The sequence below is a fragment of the Pelobates fuscus genome, chromosome 4, assembly GCF_036172605.1.
Source record: "Pelobates fuscus isolate aPelFus1 chromosome 4, aPelFus1.pri, whole genome shotgun sequence".
Classification (NCBI taxonomy): Eukaryota; Metazoa; Chordata; class Amphibia; order Anura; family Pelobatidae; genus Pelobates; species Pelobates fuscus.
In genome coordinates this window covers 260,415,423-260,437,659 of record NC_086320.1, presented here as the reverse complement: position 1 = coordinate 260,437,659, position 22,237 = coordinate 260,415,423, and the positions used below count along the sequence as shown (strand labels likewise).

Genomic DNA, 22,237 nt, shown 5'->3' with positions numbered 1-22,237 from the left:
TCCGTTTGAAACATTGTGTCCTTCCTGCACAAAAATAAATCGCTTTCCCGACGACGGCTCACCGCAGAGGCAGTATGGGCGGTCCCGGTCGGCCAGGGTGATAATAGTATTAAAGCGACTTCTCTAAATCTAGCCTGAATACCACTCATAATTAAACTGTACTAGCCTGTCTATATAGCTTACGTTGTATATATGCATAATCTGTGTCGACCATAGACTAGCTTAAACACTGACCAAGCTTTATTACCATACAAACCTACTCTTAACAATTGAACCTAAACTGCATATAATATAAAAATGTGCCTGTTAATCTCTTGTCCCGCATGTTTAGCGAGGAATTTGCCTGAGGATTGCTTTCGGGGCACCTCACGCCTGCTTGTGAAATCTTTATGCATTGCAAAAATAAAGAATTATAAAAAAAATAAAAATAAAAAAATAAATAGCATTCCTTACTGTTCTGAAGTAAACTGTTATACCGAATATTTACTGCCCATAACTACAACATGCACTCAGCCGCCACACACAGGAAGGATGTATTGGATGTATATGAACAGACTAGAAGTGATACATCCCTAATATCAGTCAGCAGTTGGGTGGCCTCGTTTTGAGTGTCTAGAGAGATTTTTTTTTTTATTTTCAAACTGCACAAAAAACTGTTTCACAAAAACAAAAGACCACTTCCACCATTACCACAACAATACTCTCTAGGGGTTATGGTGATTAAAGTGTGCTATTAATTTGAGAGTACCTGTTTACTTTAAAATACAAAATAATACTTTGATTATGATTAATAATCTATTTTCCCTAAAAAATATGAAAACATACTTTGTTTTCCATACTAAGTTTTCAGAAAAGTATGTATGTAATTGTGTTGTGTACCGTCAGTTTAGATTTCAAAAGCAGCTTTTTGTCCATAAGGATATGGAATGTCTACACATTATGGTCTGTCGTTTTGTAGCCTTAGAGAAAGGATTTTACAATCCCAGGAGGATGTTGACTCTTATCATGGTCATTACTCTTTATACTTAGCTCATGGTGTATTATTTACAAGTCCTTTGACTTTTCAACCAGCTATTTATGTGAGAAAAAATTTGAGTTTGACACATTTTAAGCTTGAGGGTCATGGAATGTGTGTCATAAAAATATTTCACTGTAGGACAGGAGTCCATTAGCTACTTTTCTGTTATCCACACCTTTTGTGCATTCAAATGTTCTAAAGGAACACTCTAGGTATGGTCAAAACAATTAATTAAAAGTAAATATATATATATATATATATATATACATATATATATTTAAAAAAAAAATAATTTGAATAATAATTCTTTTTTTTTTTTTTTTTTAGAAAGGAATTCTTAGTATAAGTCAACAATACTTTTGTTGTGTTGGCTGCTGATCTGACTTCTGCAGCTTAGCTGATCCTTCCCTGTTCTGCCCAGATCAAACTTCCTTGTTCGTGCTGGTTAGTGTCCGATTAAATTATTCCATGGAGACACATTTGATTGAACAGTTATTGACAAATCAACAAATGCAATGCTTCTCATAGAGAAGCTATAATTAAATGTCATAATAGAGAGCAGCCAAGTATCGGAGAGGATTAAAAGCTGTGTACACATGTATAAAACACAGCCGACAACGAACAGGAGGGACTGTATCCAAGCACAGGGAAGGAGTTCCAGTCGGGAGGTGATGGTCATTGGGTGATTTTATGAATACTTTCCAAATTAAGAGGTTTTATCCACTTGCTGCTACATTCTTTTCCTTGCTGCTGCTGCTGCTATTGCTTTGACAGTTAGAGCAGGCCTTCTCTGCTCTCCACTTGTGAGTGAGTTTTCAATATTAGCCATTTAGTGTATTTTTATTCATATTGTATTACACTATATATTTTATTTTCTCTTGTTTACATTATATGCTTCTGAGAATATTGGAAGAGATATACCCTTATTCTGAGTTAAGTGAGTTATTCAGTGCAAGTAGTTTTTTCTGTTATCCACTACAAGCACTGGAGGTTTTTTTTTTATTTGCAATTTAATACTTTAGCACGGATTTGCTATTTTTTGCACATAAGGTTTTTTTTTTACTGAGAAGTAATATAACACAGTGCACTTATACAATTTTTTGCACTTTAATGTGTTAGTCTGTTTTAAAGACACACTGCCCATTTTTTTCTTTTTATGGTATTAAGCACAGTCAGCCTATGCTAGCAGACACACTTGTGAGTGTAAAGGGTATGCGTTCACCATCAGCATGCTGTATGTGCTGATCACGAATGCTAGTGGCAATAAAATGTGAGCGTCACTGACACAAAGTCCACTGTCTGTCAATCCACTAAGGATCCACTCAGGTCTGGTGTCAGTATGAAATTAAGTAAGAAGTTACAAAAGAGGTCCGTCCATTCTTTATCTGCTAAACAGGCAAGTATGAATGTCATTGGTGATTAGAAGCTGGAAGATACTGGAGGGTCTGAGCCACACAGGGAAGAGTACAATAAGACGAGCTTTAGAAACTACTTGGTGAATGAAAGATATAATACAAAGATAAAGTGCTCAGCACAAAATTGGAATAATATTAATGCTCTAACTCCCAGAGCCTGACACCACCATATGTGTTACACAGGTGAATTATAGTTATACCTGAATACAGTATAATTCCTTCTCCAATAATGGAGGCAACAGACACAGGTATTACTGTATGGTATAAAAAGGAGAACTCATAGGATAACACTGTTATAAAAGAGGGTTCAATTTAAAACTCTGTATGGTCCAACTCACATTTTTCTGAACCTGTTATATCGAAACTGTCTCAGGTAATATCACTTTAAATGCAATGTGCAGATCCAGGTGAGTTGGAGATGGTCCCTCAGAAAAGAATTATAGGAAAGGCAACACCAGATTAGTATAAAATCATAATATTTATAACAAAAAATATAAAAAGCCTTACATTAAGGTTTCTGGAGTGCCATTCATTCAATAAAAGCACAACGCGTTTCAACGCTTGGATTTGCGTCTTCCTCAGGTGCATAAACTTCTAGTGTACAATCCCTGTTTATAAATGTCTTTTGGCGCCTAATTTACTGTGAAATTAGGCGCCAAAAGACATTTATAAACAATTATGTTCTGAGGGACCATCTCCAACTCACCTGGATCTGCACATTGCATTTAAAGTGATATTACCTGAGACAGTTTCGATATAACAGGCTCAGAAAAATGTGAGTTGGACCATATAGAATTTTAAATTGAACCCTCTTTTATAACAGTGTTATCCTATGAGTTCTCCTTTTTATACCATACAGGAATACCTGTGTCTGTTGCCTCCATTATTAAAGAAGAAATTATACTGTATTCAGGTTTAACTATAATTCACCTGTGTAACACATATGGTGGTGCAAAGCTCTGGGAGTTAGAGCATTAATATTAATCCAATTTTGCGCTAAGCACTTTATCTTTGTATTATATATTTATTTCACTGTTGGTGGAATCTTTTGTGATTAATTCCACTGTGTTCACAGCTGCATGTCCTAGCGCTCATATTATTACAGGGGCGGACTGACCGGTCGGGCACTTCGGACATGGTCCGAGGGCCCGGCCGGGAGGGGGGCCCGCCATCAGGGGGCCCGGCCGCCCCTTTAAATGCTGCAGCCGCCTGAGCGCTCTCTTAAGAGCGCTCAGGCAGCTGCAGCTTCTCACCTCCCCTCCCCGTAGCGTGGCCGAGCTGCTCTGCGTCCGCGGTGCCGACCGGATTGATAGGAAGGTGCACACACACTGAGTGTGCACCTTCCTGTCAGTCCGGCTGGGTACAGGAAACAGAAACTCCGCGCGGAACAGGAGTTTCTGTTTCCTGTACCCGGCCGGACTGACAGGAAGGTGCACACTCAGTGTGTGTGCACCTTCCTATCAATCCGGTCGGCACCGCGGACGCAGAGCCTCTCGGCCACGCTACGGGGAGGGGGTAAAAAGAGAGAGGGAGGGAGGGAGAGAGGGAGGGAGGGAGGGAGGGGGGGGAGTTAAAAGAGAGAGGGGGGGAGTTAAAAGAGAGAGGGGGGGGAGTTAAAAGAGAGAGGGGGGGGGGTTAAAAGAGAGAGGGGGGGAGTTAAAAGAGAGAGGGAGGGGGGGTTAAGAGAGGGAGGGGGGTTAAAAGAGAGAGGGAGGGGGGGGTTAAAAGAGAGAGGGAGGGGGGGTTAAAAGAGAGAGGGAGGGGGGTAAAAGAGAGAGGGAGGGGGGGTTAAAAGAGAGAGGGAGGGGGGTAAAAAGAGAGAGGGAGGGGGTAAGAAGAGAGGGGGGTAAGAAGAGGGAGGGGGTAAGAAGAGAGAGAGGGGGTAAGAAGGGAGGGGGAGTAAGAAGAGGGGGAGGGGGAGTAAAAGAGGAAGGGGGGAGTAAGAAGAGGGGGAGGGGAGAGTAAGAAGAGGGGGGAGGGAGTAAGAAGAGGGGAGATTAAGAAGAGAGGGGGGAGTAAAGGGGGTAAGAAGAGGGGAGGGGGGAGTAAAAAGAGGAAGGGGGAGTAAGAAGAGGGGGGAGGGGGGTAAGAAGATGGGGGAGGGGGTAAGAAGAGGGGGGAGTAAGAAGAGGTGGGAGTAAGAAGAGGGGGAGGGGGAGTAAGAAGATGGGGAGAGTAAGATGGGGGAGTAAGGAGAGGGGGAGGGGGGAGTAAGAAGAGGGGAGAGTAAGAATGGGGGTAAGAAGGGGGTAAGAAGAGGGGGAGGGGGGGTAAGAAGAGGAGGAGGGGGGAGTAAGAGGAGGGCAATTGCCCCCTCCCCTGTCCGCAGGCACCGTGCGGGCAGCCGGCAGGGGAGGGAGGAAGAGAGGACCCGGGAGCTCAGCCTGCAGCTCCTCTGGGTCCTTCTTGCGCGAGCACAGATCGTTGCCGCGGTTACCACGGCAACGTTACGGCTCTTGCAAGAGTAAACTCTAGCCCTGGAGCTACGGGCTAGAGTTCACTCTCAACACTGTGACCACCAGGTATTCCTGGTGGTCGCAGTGGTGAGAGTGAACTTTAGCCCCATAAACACACTGCCCCCACACCATACACATTCACACACTGCCCCCCATACACACACACTGCCCCCACACACACCATACACACACACTGCCCCCACACACACCATACACATTTACACACATTGCCTCACACACACACACATACACTGCCCACCCATACACACACAGCCCCCCATACTAACATTGCCACACACATACACAGCCCCCTCGTACACACATTGCCCCACACACCCTACACACTCACACACTACACCCCCTCACACACACTGAACCTTTCACACAGACTGCACCCCTTACACATTGCACCACTGCTCCTATACCCTACTACAGCCTCATATCCCAGCAGACCCCAGGTAAGTTGTCAAACTGTTCTTAAACGGTTTGACTACTTACTCTGGGAGGGGGGCCCGGCCCTCCTGGCACCATAACGACTACACAGAGTAGTAGTGGTTATTGTGCATGGAATATTTCTTTAAATAATCTACGAGTGCCCCAGTAGCCAGCAAGCCAGCCAACCCACAGGCCAGCCAGCCCACAGGCTGGCCAGTAGACAGCCAGCCAGCCTACAGGCCACCAGTTAGGCTTAAAGCCAGCAACCCCACAGTCTGCCAACCGCAGCCAGCAAGCCACAGCCTGCCAGCCAGCAAGCCACAGCCTGCCAGCCGCAGCCAGCAAGCCCACAGCCTGCCAGCCGCAGCCAGCAAGCCCACAGCCTGCCGGCAGTAGCCAGTAAGCCCACAGCCTGCCAGCAAGCCCACAGCCTGCCAGCCGCAGCCAGTAAGCCCACAGCCTGCCAGCAAGCCCACAGCCTGCCAGCCGCAGCCAGTAAACCCACAGCCTTCCAGCAAGCCCACAGCCTGCCAGCCGCAGCCAGCAAGCCCACAGCCTGCCGGCAGTAGCCAGCAAGCCCACAGCCTGCCAGCAAGCCCACAGCCTGCCAGCCGCAGCCAGTAAGCCCACAGCCTTCCAGCAAGCCCACAGACTGCCAGCCAGCAACAGTAATTAAGGTAAGAGGAGCCAACTTGGCCTAGGTATCAGCTATGTTGTGTTGCTATATTGTGAATAGGAACCAGAGTGTTGGAGAGACCCCCCTCCAGGCCCCATAAGACTCCAATGTAGTCTCTAATGGGACCTGGAGGAAATTCTTTCTAACACACTCTCTAAAGGACACTGAGATAGCCTCTGCTAGAATGCTCCCCCCCTCCATGGCCCATTAGCCCTCAATTGTAGTCTCTACTGGGGCCTGGAGGCGACTGTTTCCAGCAGGGACACTGAGATGGCCTCTGTTAGAAAGACCCCCTTCCAAGCCTGTTAGACTCCATTGTAGTCTCTAATAGGGCCTGGAGGGGATTCTTTCTAACACACTCTCTAAAGGACACTGAGATAGCCTCTGCTAGAAAGACCCCCCTCCATGGCCCATTAGCCCTCAATTGTAGTCTCTACTGGGGCCTTGAAGGGATTATTGCACTTTTGTTCCTTGTGTCTAAAGATTGTGTAGGGTGTGGCTGGAGGCGGTGCATGGAGGCGGGACATGGGTGGCGCTTGCTGCGGAGTATGGGTGGGGCCTGTAAGGGGGCCCTTGATTTATTTTGCCCGGGGGCCCTGAGGGTTCTCAGTCCGCCCCTGTATTATTACACTACTATCTGGTATTTTGTTGGTGAATGAAAGGGTTGCTAAGATAGCAGCATGGCTGGGACATATAGAGAGTTTATTCTATGGATGTTGAAGGACATAGGGAGATGCTGTAAAACAATATGGATGCACTAAGAATTCCAAAAAGAGATCTAAGTCGTACGAAGGGTTATAAAATATTAGGTTTTCGGTCATGGATCAAATTAATTAGAACAAAGGGAACAGTTAAACCATTTAACTAAGATAAAATAGCTTTGGTGTTTAAAATGTCTACATCATTTGTTAATAATATAAATTACAGTACAAATAGTATATACAAAGGAATAATTACCTGGCATTACAATGGTTTCTTGTGCTACAGGATCCGCACTTAATGACAGCCTTCCACCTTTGGCTAATCTATCACACAGTAAAGTGATGTGTCTCTTTAATCTAGATGTATCTTTAGGAATGTTCAGTTGACTAGTAAGGTTTAGGGCCTGGTCCTTGGAACTTTTAGATAGACAAGTTCTTAGAAGGTGAGAAACTGCTGCATCCACAGACTCTTCCCATCCCTGTACATAAAACAAAAGGCCTAGGTTATTAATAAAATGGACTTAATTCATGTAAACAATTCCTTGTAACAAACTTAAGCACTATAAAGTTAAAATAGGTGTTATTCAATACATTTCATGTAAAACTAGAATCTTCAGCATGGTGATGACACACTTCAAAAAGCAGTGCTAATGTGTCAACATTTTCTCTACTTTCATAATGAAGACGTTTTTATTAGTTATAATATACAATATGCAATATATATTAGAAAAATCCACATATGTACTTTGATAGGTTTTAGATCTTTTGTAGAAGAGAAACATTAACTTTTTAAAGTCTAGAGCAGGCTTCCTCGAACTCCGGCCCTCCAGATGTTGCTGAACTACAACTCCCATGATTTTATGAATGACATAGATAGGCTGAGAATCATGGGAGTTGTAGTTCAGCAACATCTGGAGGGCCGGAGTTTGGGGAAGCCTGGTCTAGAGGAAGAGGAGTATATAACATAAAAAGAGGATGGAAAACATATCTACTTATTCAGCATCTTAAGTGCCAAGGAACAAGAATCTGCATATAAACAATCCACCTGACAACATGGAGCTCACTTTTCTGTTATGGATGATTATAGTAACCTTAAATGCACACCGATTTTATAATACAGTGTCGTTATGCTGCCAATGGTACATTGTCAGGTTGGTAATGCTGTGTAGAGGCATATGAACACACCAGAATTGTTTAACCACTCAGATCAATTTTTACAGAAAATGTGCTGACAAGGCAGTTGCACAGTAAAGGTTTCCTTACCACCAATAGCTAGAGCACTATTCCAAGCTAAGTAGCTGGGGAGAGAATAGTTTTGCTAAATATATCTCTTCATTTAATGGCAATTGAGGTTATACACTTTTTACTAACTTTACAATTAGAGAAAGAGGAGTTCATTTAGTTGGATTAAACGGTATTTAGACTTACCGAGTTTAGGACATTTAGAGTTACTTTAACCTTAAAAATGCCTAACCTTAAATAAACCCAAACTAAAAATACCCCATATCACTAAACCTATCTTGAAAACACCATAACCCTGAAGATCCATATACTAAATATAATAATCATAATAATAATAATAATAATATAAATTAAAGTGAATCTGTAATGTAAACTTTTACTTACCTTAAATCATCCCCAAATACACTGAATGCATCACAAATCACAGAGATACCTGATGTATTCAATGTAAACCATCTAGATAAGCTCACCTCTGTTTCAGTGCAGACATGCCTTAAACTTTAATGGTGTTACTATTGTAACACCCACCTCCAGTCTGTCCTTCATTCTACCCAGTCTCTTCTGTGACCTTCTCATTGCCCCATGACCTCAATAACAGTGCCAGCCATAGAGTTACCATAGCGGTGTATGTGCTGTACGTGTGTGTGTGGAGAGCAGAACGACCACCTGTGCAAGGTCTTGCTTTTCCTTGTCAGTCAATTCTATCACAGTCAATGCCAAGGAATTGATTAAAAGGGGAAAGTAAAACCCTATTTTTAAATCTGCTAGCATAATGTAGAGATAGAATTGTCTGTTCTTTCAAAAGAGCATAAGTTATAGAAAGCATAACAGGTACACTTTAACAACCATTGTGGTGAACATAACCTCACCACGGGCTCCTGCAGGAGCCTGCTTGCTAGCCTCCTGCCTTAGGACTCTGGGCCCTGCAAGATACACTGTAGAATACACTATAAAAGGCTCTGTGCGTGTGATTTGGGATTATATTGTTCGGGAACCGCACAAACCAGATACAACCCATGTGCTTGTTAAGTCCAATTAACACCTTGTAACGAGTTCCACTGCAGTGTTCTAATTGTTCGTCTGGGTGGCCGCAATTCTTATGAATAACCACAAGGTGGCGGCCATCTTGTTTGCATGAACGCAGGCAGCGGTGTGTGGTCATCGAGTTCATGGAACTGAAATTAGACTCAAACTCCTGAACACCGCTGGACTTCCATAATCACCTGCGTTCGGTTCTCTACAACTTAGAAGGGCACTGCTCGGTGGAATCGTTCCCATGAATGAGGTAAACAAGCTACACCCTGTAATTATATCTTATGTTCGGTATTTTATACACTTTAATGCTCCTGAAAGAGACCGACCGTTAACACTGATTTCATGGAACTGTTTTGGGCATAGGGCCATGTGTGCAAATAATTGACTTCCATGGAAAAACTGAACCACTGAACCAATCTGGGTGATATTTGGAGATGTTGGTCACCCAGATCGGGGCTATACGAGAATGTAACTTTTGCGGTGTTTCTATGGATTGTGGGGGTACTTTTGGGATGTTTGTAAATTGTATGTTTTTTGTACCTGAGAGATAATCTAATTATATGTTTGCTTCTCAGATAATTATCTATCTGGCACAAAGGACCATGGCAGGGATTTCCCTGTATTGGAAACCCCCTTCATGGGCTGTTACATAAAAGGCCATGTGTGGCCCTGAATAAAACAGTTGGCTTTCCAGCATTAAGCCTCGGCTCATGTGTGTGTGGGGGTTGCTATACTGCTCTTTGGATTACTATACCTGCTATACTCTCCTGAAGGAGAGGTCTTCTCACTGGGAGCTAGATCCAGGTGTTGGTCCAGGGTGGGAAGGGACGGCGAGACCCCAGCCAAGCTGCGGCAGCTAAGGGGACAATGGTGATTATGGTGTCCGGTGCGCTGCATATAGTACTTGTGATACAAGTAAGCACAATTGGCAGAGGTACCAGAAAATGGAAGAATATGTTTTTTTGAGATTTATATTGATGGACATCAGGCTGCCCGGCATAGTTGACACAACATTTAAATATTAAGTCAATGTTCCTCTATCATCAATCCCAGTGTTAGCGCAGTAACTACACGACAGGAGGCTTTAAATTTTGCATTAACTTTCTTTACTTACTCCATAGCAGCAAAGCATGTATAAAAAACAAACAACTAATCAGAGACAAGGATAGGGTATAACAGGCCCATCTCAATGAGGAACTTCCTCTTTCTTTGCTGCTCCATCACAAGTTAGGTCAGAGTATTGCCCTTTCTTCACTTGACTATTGTACATGTTATAATATTACTTTATTATATTGATTATTATTATTAGTTTATTTATATATATATATATACATATATATATATATATATATATACATATATACACACATATATATATATATATACATATATACACACTATATATATATATATATATATATATATATATATATATATATATATATATATATATATATATTTATCCATACACTGTCTTTATATTTTCTATCATTTTATTCTACCTGTATATTTCTTGGGGCTTTGGGGAGGCTTTTATAGGTGGGTCTATTCAGGTCCCCTCCCTTTTTATTCTGTTTGGGTTGCCCTTTTTACTACCCTACCTCCCTCCCCTTGCAACTGTCCCTCTTCCCCGGCGTTCAGTGAACGGATTTTACGTCATCCCCGACTGCCGTAGAGCCCTCACTCCTGTAGCTATGTACGCCACAATTGCAGGCATGTTTGCGGTGCCGAACGCTCATAGTTAGCGTACACCTTTAACAAAGCATTCCTGCAAACTGTTTCGCATTTTATACACGTTTGTGGGTTTTCCGCTCATTTGTGTGCCGAATGCGGCTTCATTTGCTTTGGCGTGTTAGCTCAATGTTTCCTACTGGGTTCATTGCTTTTTCCGCAAACGCGGTCACCTTTCACTTACAGCAGCATTCGCCACTTTTTGTACCATTTGCATTTGTATTAATTCGGTTGGTTTTCTACCGTTTGCCTGTTTATTTACACCCTGCGCTTATTTCGCAGGCTTTTTAACCGCCATCTTAGATCTTGTTTCGCGAGATCTGAGGCGGCCAATTTTTAGATCAGAGTTTACACTTGGATTGCAAGGAAGTTTTTATCATCTCTCCACAACTCCAAGTGGAATCTGGATGCAAAGTATCAGGTTACTGCCTTAAAACATTGCCTCAAACCTGCCTATACTCTACTTCAGTGGACAAAACAAGGTTGGTGTTACCTTGGGGTGTGGGACAGCCGGTTAGATTATACCCAGTACTCCGGCCTTGGGTAAGCCCCATATTTCAGAGCTGCCGAGGGGAGCTGTTCTCGCAATCTCCCAATTTTTTCCTGGGTGAGCCCCAGTGTTTTCTTATCTGCCTATATACACAGCATGACTTGGAAGTGCCCTGTGCCTATCCTGCCACACTACTGTGCCAATCCACTTTCCGCAGTCATAAGTGGGTGTGCCCCTTATATTTTTCCTTATTTTTGATAACTAAGAGCGTATGATGGAGGATTCACAATTACCCACTGACCTACAAGCACTAATTAACGCGGCTGTGACCGCCTCAGTAGAAAAGGCCTTGGCCAAAGCATTGCCTGTGGATCTTGATTCGACCAAAACACTCCACTAAATGCACCTATCACAAAGAGGTGCAGAAGACTCAGATTACTCCTCTAACCATCCTGTCCGGCGAAAAGAAGGACAAAGGTTTCAAGTCAGGACCCTCCAAGTGAAAAGCCCCTCTGAAACGGGGGAAAAGCCCAGTGCTACCACCTGCACTTGAATTCTTCTCAGATGAGGAACAAGACGTCCCTCCTTCCCTCTCCATTCTCGACGAATGGCAAGCAGAGGTGCTTACAAGACATGGGATCCCAACCCATATGTCCACGAGACACTCCTGGGAGAGCCCCAGGTGTTAGAAGGTGCTGATAATATGGTCTCTACTGAACAACCAGAAGAGGAGATATTCCTCGACTCGACAGGTCAGCGCACATTTGACCCGCGAAACCACCGTCACCCCCGGTCCGGGGATTGGACACCTCCAGAACACCTACAGAAAAGAGAAATGTATGCATTTCTGGCTGAGAACAGCCTTAGATAAGGACGTACAAAAATGTTCCAAGTGTCCCTGTCCCTCAATTCCAGATAAAGTGGCGTTTACGCCAGAGTTTGACTAGCTTATGCTGACACCGTGCGCACAACATCCCTGAATGGGCCCAACGATGTTTTTTGGAGCAACACTAATGTGGCCCTCTGAGAGGCGCCGTGCAGCACTTTTTAGGATTGATGGCAAGCTGGCAGACTTGGGCACAAAGGAACTTGGCCCACAGGCAAGAGGCAAGCTCTTTGGTGAGGCTTTCATGAAAGATCTCAACAAGCACATAAACATCATGTCTACATAAAGCGCAGTCATCCATGCGCAAGGACTTTAGAGGTAATACCCAGAAGGGTGTTTTTTGGAAGGGCTGGTCGGCAGTGGGGCCGTGTCGCCAGTCGATTCTGGACATCAGGCCCCCGTAGTTCACGCACACCCTTCTACCCAGAAATTGGTAAGAGGCCATTTAATTACTAGAGAGGCTCAGACAGAGGCCGCGGTGGTCATGGACGAGCAAGAGCAAGATTCTCCACAGGTAGGCCAACCTTGTTTACTAACTCTTTTTCCTGCATTGACCAAGGCACCCGCTGCAAGTCGCCTTTCACATTTTTTCCAGAAGTGGGTAGCATTAACCAGGAATGCTTGGGTGTTGCAAACCGTGCGCGGTTATTACATAGAATTCATAACCATTCCACATCAGGCTTATCTGTCCCATCCACTACACTTTGCGACCATGAATGCAAAACTCATAGAACAAGAGTTGCGCGAGCTACGGGCAAAGGGGGCCATTCAACCCACCTCGGAACATGGAGGTTTTTTCAGCAACATATTTCTGAGCCGGGATAATTCCGCCAGTCATCAATTTACGGGATCTGAACACTCATGTCGTTTATCATCACTTCAAGATGAAAGGCATCCAATTCTTACGAGACCTCCTCCAGGAAGCGGACTGGTTCACCCGTTTGGACCTCAAAGGTGCTTACCTCTCGGTCCCGATGCACTTAGACAGTCGCCCTTTTCTATGATTTCTACGGAAAAACACCCCGTGGCAATTCACTTGACTTCCATTCGGCCTCAGTTCAGGGCCATGATGCTTTATGAAGATCCTGAAACCAGTAGTAGCACACGTTCTGAAACAGGGGATTCGTTATATAATCTACTTGGATGACATTCTGCTGTTTTTAGTCCAAATACAGCTAGTGTCTCACACAACTTATGCAGTGGAGTTGTTGGAATCCCTGGGCTTTGTGGTCAATCTCACAGCAGACTGGTTCTCCCGTCACTGTAGGGACAGCAGCGACTGGCAACTGGATCCTCACACATTAGCACACTTAAACTCGAAACTAAGCTTACTACATCTAGGCATTTTCGCATCTCGAACCAACCATCAACTGCCGGTTTTCTACAACTGATTACCGGACCCGGAGAGTGCAGCAGCAGATGCTTTCCTACAAACTTAGCCACTTCAGTGAGCCTACGCTTTCCCTCCATTTGCGATTATAGCAAGAGTACTTCACCACATAAGACTACAGAGATTCAAGGTGCTTCTCCTGACACAATTTTGGCAGAGTTAACCTTGGTTCCCAGACCTCCTTGGTTTATCCTGCGAGCACCCTCTCCTACTACCTGACCATCCCTGGCTGCTCAGGGACCCCGTGGGGAACCCTCATCCAGTGTTGCAGGATGGACGCCTCTCCTTAGTGGCCTGGACTCTTTCCAGGGGTTCCTGGATTATCGAGAAATTATCGCCTGCAGCTAGAGACCTTCTCTGGGACTCCTGGGCCCCAGGAACTAGGAGATGTTACCTCTCAGCCTGGCATTCCTGGTCAAATTGGTGTGTGGAACGGGATCTCGATCCCTTTACAGCCCATGTTTCCTCTATACTAAACTTCCTGTCGTCCCTCTTCTCAAGTGGCAAATCTTTTTGCTCCATTAATGTTGTTCAATCAGCCATTTCAGCTGCATACGTTCTGGTTCAAGGGACACCTGTAGGCCAAGATCCACTGGTTTGCAGATTACTTCGGGGTATGTGACTCAGTCGACCTCCGGTGCTAAAGTTCAAGACGCTCTGGGACGTTGACAAGTTCTTCTAAAGCACTGGTCCCCTAACGAGGCTCTCTCTCTACAGCAACTTTCTGCTAAGTTTATCCTCCTCCTCTGTCTTGCCTCATTTCGTCGAGTCTCAGACATATGTGCTTTGGATGCGGATGCCTTCTCCTTTTCGCCGGAAGGTGTCACTTTCCGTATTTCCCGTCGTACTCAATCTAACTCAACGTTGTTTTTTTACCCGTTTTTCCGGTTGGAACCCGTGGTATATACTTTGCGGACTTTTTTGGCAGCAACGGCTACTTTACGCCCACCATCCTCCTGTCAACTATTGATTTCCTACGTCAAACCTCATGGACCAGTTTCGATGACAACTTTATCCAGATGGGTAAGCTGGATCCTATCTCTAGCCGGTATTAATCCGTCATTCGGCGCACACTCAGTTAGGGGTGCGGCAGCCTCGTCCGCCTTTGCAGCTGGAGCGGCCTTATCAGACATCCTCTGAGCGGTGGACTGGTCAGCAGCGTTAAAATTGCAAAATATAAAGCCTCCTGTCACATAGTAAAATTGAAGATTATGCTATCTTTAGTGTAATAATAATCCTAATTTTAGTAATGACAGGAGGCGAATATTTCCTCCCCCTGGTTTCTCTTTTAGATATCTACCTTTTATCCTGTATTTTCACTAATTCTGGATTATCTGTTAAGATCTGTTTAGATGTTACTCTACATTGTCTTTATATATTTTGTTTGCTTAGATTATTTAGTATAGTCATTAAAGTCTATCTTAGTTTATTCCTATTTAGTGATAGAATTTGTTCCTTTACTATTTTTGCATTATTCTACTGCATTCTAGTATTGATACATTATATACTATTGCTTACTATTTGGCAGATGCCTATTAGTATGGACGCTTGTTTGTTTACGGCTCACCTTCCATATGACTAACACCTCTTATCTTCTCTTTCAGCTTAACTCGATTCATCACTCATGCTGTTGAATTGGTTTCCATCGCTGGTGTCTACACTTCATCCTGTGGAATGTTAAGATTTCCCCATTCTACCGGACTTTTCACGGACATTTCTTTCAACCTCTGTTATAATGTTAAATGTTTTTTCTTATGTGACTTGTGATGTTGCTTGGACAAGATGAAGTGCCTCAGTGGGAGGGTCCTGTTATACCCTATACTTGTCTCTGATTGGTTCTTTGTTTTTTTTATATATCCTTTGCTGCTATGGAGTAGCAGTTAATGCAAAATAGTAAGATTATTAGTACACTAAAGGTAGCATAATCTTCAATTGAGTCACACTGCACATTTTAAGGTTAGTGTTAGGGTTATGCATAAGCTTTGGTGGGGGGCATTGGGGGCTGAAGCCCAGGATGTGAGACTTTTCAGTCCCAGATCTCTTCTGATAACTGAAGGGTCATAAGCAATGCCCTTAGGGCTGTGCAAAACTTAACATGAATGTTAAAACAAATATATTAAAAGGATTAAAAGGCTTAGTTCTAATCCCAATTTGGAATCCTAATTTGGCTTCCTAACCCAAAATCTTATAGTACATTCTTAAATATATTTTAAGCTACCCACTAATATAATGGATTTAGTTTCCAAACTCTAAATCGGAATACTGTAAATAGTCATCATAATGTATCTACAAATAAATCTAATCTCTTCAACTTGTCATCATAACTGCTGTAACCTTAACATTAGAGTTATATTATAGAGAGAAATAATGACACTAAATACAGAACTGTTCCATTCCTGGCATATAAAATTAATAACCTAAAACAAATGTTATAGATTTAATGTACCAAACTGTGCTCAGAGCAAATTTTGTTTCATTTTACACAAGTGCATTTCCCATACATGGTTTTACGTGGTCATTTTCCGGTCATTTTGTATTCGGAGCACAACAAGTAGTATGAAGAAGTAATGTAGCCACCACATTTACTTAAAATAATGAATGTTCTTACACTCAGAGTAGTAAATGGCACCCACCAGAAATTCATAATATTGGTAATACTGATTATGATTTATGATTTTAAATCTATGTTGTGCATTTTATTTTAGATTTGCTGTGAATTCCAATTCTGTACATCAAACTACTTTTCAAATATTTTCTCAGCTATACAAATTTAGATTAAGATGAGGGTGAGATAATAGTCTGGAACATAAACCTGTTTAATAAATGTTGGTGTTCAGTTAACAAACCCTGTAGTTTATTGGGAGTAAGTAAACATGCACAATCCTGATACACATTTATCCCCAATGTTTCCTATAAATCCATTGAAATATTATTCAATAGGATCATCTGATAAGTATTTGCTTATCTATACATGATTAAACAATCCCTAGCCACAGATCTAAATTATTATTTTAAAACATTTCAAAAGCTTCTCATGTTCTAATTAATAGTTCTTTAAGTCAGGGTAGTATTTTCATGTCAAGTATCAAGTCAGTAATTATGGAGTTAAAATCTGGGTACAATGAACAAAGACCGAAAATTACTATAATAATGTGCCAAACAAAAACTGAAAAGCATATGAAAATGTAAACTGAACCCCTGCATCAAGTGTCCAAAGCCAGGCGTTAACTATAAACTCTAGCTTAAAAACTATGCCAGATGGATTAATTTAACAACTCCTTTTTATAAGATGTACCAGAAAAAAAGCCAGCACTTCAGAAATGGAGGGGCCTGGAATATATATCCAGAAATCTGCTGCAGGCGTCTATTGGCACTAGCGGGGGTAAATCACACCTTTTTTGTGGGTGACCTGCTAAAATTCATTTGGTGAAGACCATAAAATTTAAAACAAAAATGAAATGAAAGGTTATCTGGTTTCACGTTGGCCGTAAAACTCTTGGTGCACTGTCATAATAGTAATAAGGTGAAGAATTTTATAAGCCAAACGGCTAGTAAGGAGGCAGTAAATTCCACTGGAGGTGTTCTGCGTGACATCATAAGCCACATGAGAAGGAGGCCGGAGTGGTCACACCAAGGTATAAGGGACCTTTTATGATCTTTTAAAATTTGTGTTATGTAGACAGGGTATCTTGGGTACATATACTTTTCTTTTACTATGGACATTGAGTTATAACTTACTGCTACCCCCTGCATAGAGTGCAGCTTAATTTAAAGAATAAAGCATTCTGATTTTAAAAGACATTTTAGAAATTATTTGCAGCTTGTAATACTTCAGAAGAAAAGGAAAAACCAAACAAACATGATAAAAATAGCAAATCTGGTAATAAGATACCTTTATAGGAATCATTAGAATTGTTAGGCAGAAAGGTGATGACTGATGAAATAAACACTCTAAAGAACATACAAATGTCTGAAGATCTTTATCTGGCCTAGAGCATTGTGCATCAATTCAGACACAAATGGTTTTCAATGTAAGTGTAAAGAGAATAAATGGAGCAGGGAAAGCAGTATTGGCCTGGTCCACACTAGCATCATGTAAAATGTATTCATTTTGTAAATAGCATTTTACGCATATTCATGTTATAAACATAGAAAGGCACATGAAACCAGTTGATCAATCATCCAATCATGTTCATATTATTTATAAAGCGCCAACAAATTCCGCAGCTATATATATTTGTTTTTCATGATGATCTGCAGTGAAGTTATAATTAGGAAATCAAAAAATGTTCTATTTGCTGGACATTTAGTGCAAATTCATAATCTTTCCGACCATTCTCTGCATACATGGCATTTTAGAAAGATGGAGTTGTCAGTCATTTAGAGTGCTTCATAAGCAGGTTTCTATATAAGTAATTCCAAATAAACTGTTTACTAAAGCGAGAGTTCAAGATTAATTCAAAATTAATATCAAATCTAAGGTCAAAATAGCCCAATTGGAAAAATCCTCTAATCCAGCTATACTTTTAGTTCAGCTACTCTGGTCTTAAATTTGTAATTCACTTTGAATTCTCACTTCAAGTAAAGTTTTAGTAAATAACCTTATGAGTGATAAATCAGCATGAAAAAAAAAACCAAAAAAACACAATAAAGTTTCATTAAAAACTTAACGTAGTATTATATCTCGGCCAAAGGCAGAGTAAATAGTTTAATGCACAAGTTGCAGATATTCATAAGAATGCAACTTTTATGAAGTTAAAGGAACACTATAGGGTCAGAAATACAAACATGTATTCCTGACCATATAGTGCTAAAAACACATAGGTGGTTAACTAGATGCATTCAGAAGGGATCTTAGAATAAGAATGTAGGGTCCCTGGCACCCCATTCCACCCTTAAATAAGTTAAAACTCACCTTTTTTCCTTTGCCGTGTGTGTCCTCCGGCCCTGGCCCCATCCCTGATCCACTTCCTTTGCTGAGATCAAGAGATGATCTCAGCAAATCCAATGGTTTCCTATGGGCACCGAGCACACTATGCAGCAGGAAGCACCTCTATTGGCTGTCAGAGGAGTGGCCACTAGATGTGTTCCTACGAAAAGGCAGTGTTTACATTAATACTCACCAGAACAACTACATTAAGCTATAGTTGTTCTGGTGATTATAGGATGACTTACAGGCTTTCAAACTATATTATCTCTAAGACATAATAATTGTTACATAATATATTCTATAAAAGATACAATAAATCAATATCCCATCCAATTTTGATTGAAAAAAATGAAGTATTTGTTTACATAATAGCTATGCACCCATTGCATCATACAGGTGTGCTCAAAAATTGGCATACCATGGCAGAAATTGTGAAATGTTGGCACTGAGTTTGAAAACATGACTGATCACACACACAGAACAATATTTTATTGAAGGATAGTGATCATATGAAGCAATTTAATATCACATAATTGTTATACTCCTTTTAAAATCATAATTATTAGAGAATCACCTAAATGGCCCTGATCAAAACTTTATATACCCTTGAATGTTTGACCTTATTATAGACACACAAGGTGACACACACAGGTTAATTGGCAATTAAAGGTTAATTTCCCACACATGTGGCTTTATAAATTGCAATAAGTGTCTGTGTATAAATAGTCAATGGATTTGTTGGCTCTCACATGGATGCACTGAGCAGGCTAGATACTGAGCCATGGGCAGCAGAAACAAACTGTCAAAAGACCTGCGTAACAAGGTAATGGAACTGTATAAAGATGGAAAAGGATATAAAAAGATATTCAAAGCCTTGAAAATGCCAGTCAGTACTGTTCAATCACTTATTAAGAAGTGGAAAATTCGGGGATCTCTTGATACCAAGTCAAAGTCAGGTAGACCAAGAAAGATTTTATCCACAACTGCCAGAAGAATTGTTCGGGATACAAAGAAAATCCCACAGGTAGCCTGAAATACAGGCTGCTCTGCAAAAATACAAATTTTCTATACATATACAGTAGATATGACAAAAAAAGATAAAGAAAATAGTCGAATACATTGCTTATATGTATTTGTAGGGACCCTGATGGCGTTATTAACAACATAGCTTACTAAAATGGCAACATAATTTAAAAATAATGTTTGCATTTGAGCATAATGCCCTCATTCAGTAAATACAATTGAAAATATATATTTCTGAAATAAACAGCTATAGCAATGTTTATCAATCTGTGCAATGTTAATTTAATGTTAACAGTTAAATGGTCAAGTCCATTAAGTCCCTCACTTCCTTCCCTGACTGCAGGGATGATGTGACCCACTGAAATGTCCAGTACTGTCCAGTATCCTTATCGAAGGATAAGCAGACATTTTTAGAAAACGTGCAACTATTACATCAGTGGTTTGTGGCTTCTGGTTTGAAATGTGTTCTGCTACAGGATGCTTCTTTTCCTTTATAAAATTCAGGTCATGTGATCACTTTGACAATTGATGTCAGGAAAACCACTTATTGTTCCTTTTAAAAAACAAACATAGTTTCATTGTATAACCTTTCTGACTGCAAACTGGAATTAAATGTTTAATAAAAACTAAAATTAATAAGATTGATATATTGCAAATTCGTTAAAAGTAAATGACACACACTGATTAACTGTAAGCACTTTCTTTAAATTAACATAGCTCACACATCACATTTCTAAAATATGCCTTAACCCCTTAAGGACCAAACTTCTGGAATAAAAGGGAATCATGACATGTCACACATGTCATGTGTCCTTAAGGGGTTAAATCCATTCATCTTATACCATGCCACCTTTGACCTGGAGAATTTAATTTTTTTTGCACAACGGGAAACTGTATTGATAACATGTGTAACATGATAAATTCAATGTGAGAACTTGCTTTGACAATACCAACACAACAATTACAAATCTGTTGGTGGTATGCACTAGGACTTAACCTGTTCTTAAGATATAGTACCTATAAAACAAAAGTTATGGATGCATTATCCTATGCCTACTTTTCAGTGAAATTGCTTGTGCAAGAAACACAGAGGCTAACATTTCCAAGTAAAAAGTAGTATAATAATGAGCAAACAAGCTATTACACACTGTATAGGCAGGACTGTGGTGCATTAAAACTTTATATCAATGGCATTTGCTAAAATTTTAACAACAGTAACATTTAGCTAGTTATAACCATCATATTCTTGTTCAGAAAATAAACTCTCCCTGGACTAAATTAGTGATAAAAAAATTGTATTTCTGGGGCGGAGCTTAACCACTGAACCGAGCAGACGCAAATCCTGAGAGCTCCGGCCAAATCGGAGAAAATCAACGGCAATCTCAGCCCGACAAGCCTTACCAGCCTAACGACCGACCGATGCACTTTTTATACCCGCAAACGGGCAAGAAAGTACGCCGCAAAGCCAAGGCCTACCCCACCTACGGCGCCTTGGAATCAGCTCTACATAACGCGGTGTACTCCATCATCACAACACCCACGGAAAACGGGACAACCGACCCTGCAGCCATGGGACGGAAATCCCAGCGCATAGCGACAGGAGGCTTCGAAGACCACCGCGATATAGGCGCCATGCTGCAGCGCCCCGCGGCCCTAAAGATGGCGGCCATGCCTGATCATGACACCAGCTCCATGTGCTCGGAGCAAGCCTCGGGGGAAACCATGGACACACAGACACCCCTGGACACGCTGACAGACCCAGATGCGCTGACACCAGCTACCAAATTGGACATTCGGAATCTCCTGATGTAGCTGAAGCAAATGTCAGCAGCGGACACGGCCATCATAAGAACAGAAATCTAAGCGGTGACTGACCGCGTGAAAACCTCAGAAGAGGACATAATAGACCTCCAACAGGAGGTGAGAGGCCTTAAAGAAGCAGCACAGCAACTACAGTCTTCCCACTCAGCCCTGGCCAATAAACTGGATGCTGCTGAGGACCGAAGCCGCAGAATTAATGTAAAGATAAGGGGCATCCCCGACACTATCGATCAGTCTGAACTACCACAGTACCTCAGACGCCTCTTCACCACCTTAATGCCACACGCACAGGCAAAAAAACTGGCCTTTGCAGGGATCTTTCACATCAGCAAACCGAGACAGGCTCCTCTCCTAACCACCAGAGACGTGATCATTCGGAGCCAAACTCTCACAGACAGGAACAACATCTTCACAGCTGTCAAAGGCAAAGCACCGCTGAATTTCGAAGCAGCCAGCCTCACATTTTATCAGGACCTGACCAGGAGTACCCTCCAGTGGCGGAGAACTCTGGGCCCAGTGACCCGCAGCCTACGAGACGCCAATATACCCTACTGCTGGACACTACCCAAAATCCTATCGGTGGACCACAACGGCACCAATTTGACACTCTCCTCTATAAAGGAGGCTGACTCCTTCCTTCGAGCGTTGGGGCTCCCACCGAGAACTGACCCGCCGGACACACCGACCAACTCTCACACATGGAACCCAACAAGAACAGTCCCTTTTGTACCCCGAAGGAATGGTGCCTCAATAGCTGCCACCTGACTCTAACTCAATCCAAGAGTGCACAAGCACAACTGTTTTACTTTTTTATTAGTTAATGTAACATAAGTTTTAAATAGCACACGTTACCGCTACATTTCCAAGTCCCACAATGCCCCCTCCCCCCCCGGGTAAACTCCAACCACAAACTCACATGAACACCCTACATTGGCCGTCACCGCCAAAGAGCTAACACAGAGGCTCCCGCCATCTGTCTCTCTCTCCC

The 22,237-nt window shown here is 42.1% G+C and overlaps 1 protein-coding gene across 3 annotated transcripts in view; it reads right to left on the bottom strand.

The window, feature by feature from the left end:
* BBS9 (Bardet-Biedl syndrome 9) overlaps positions 1–22,237 on the bottom strand; it is a 448,879-nt gene that overhangs the window by 1,799 nt on the left and 424,843 nt on the right. For all 3 annotated transcript variants that reach the window (XM_063452070.1, XM_063452069.1, XM_063452071.1), the window contains one exon: positions 6,958–7,180. In XM_063452070.1, coding sequence (XP_063308140.1) covers positions 6,958–7,180 — 223 coding nt within the window. The remainder of the gene's footprint in view (positions 1–6,957; positions 7,181–22,237) is intronic.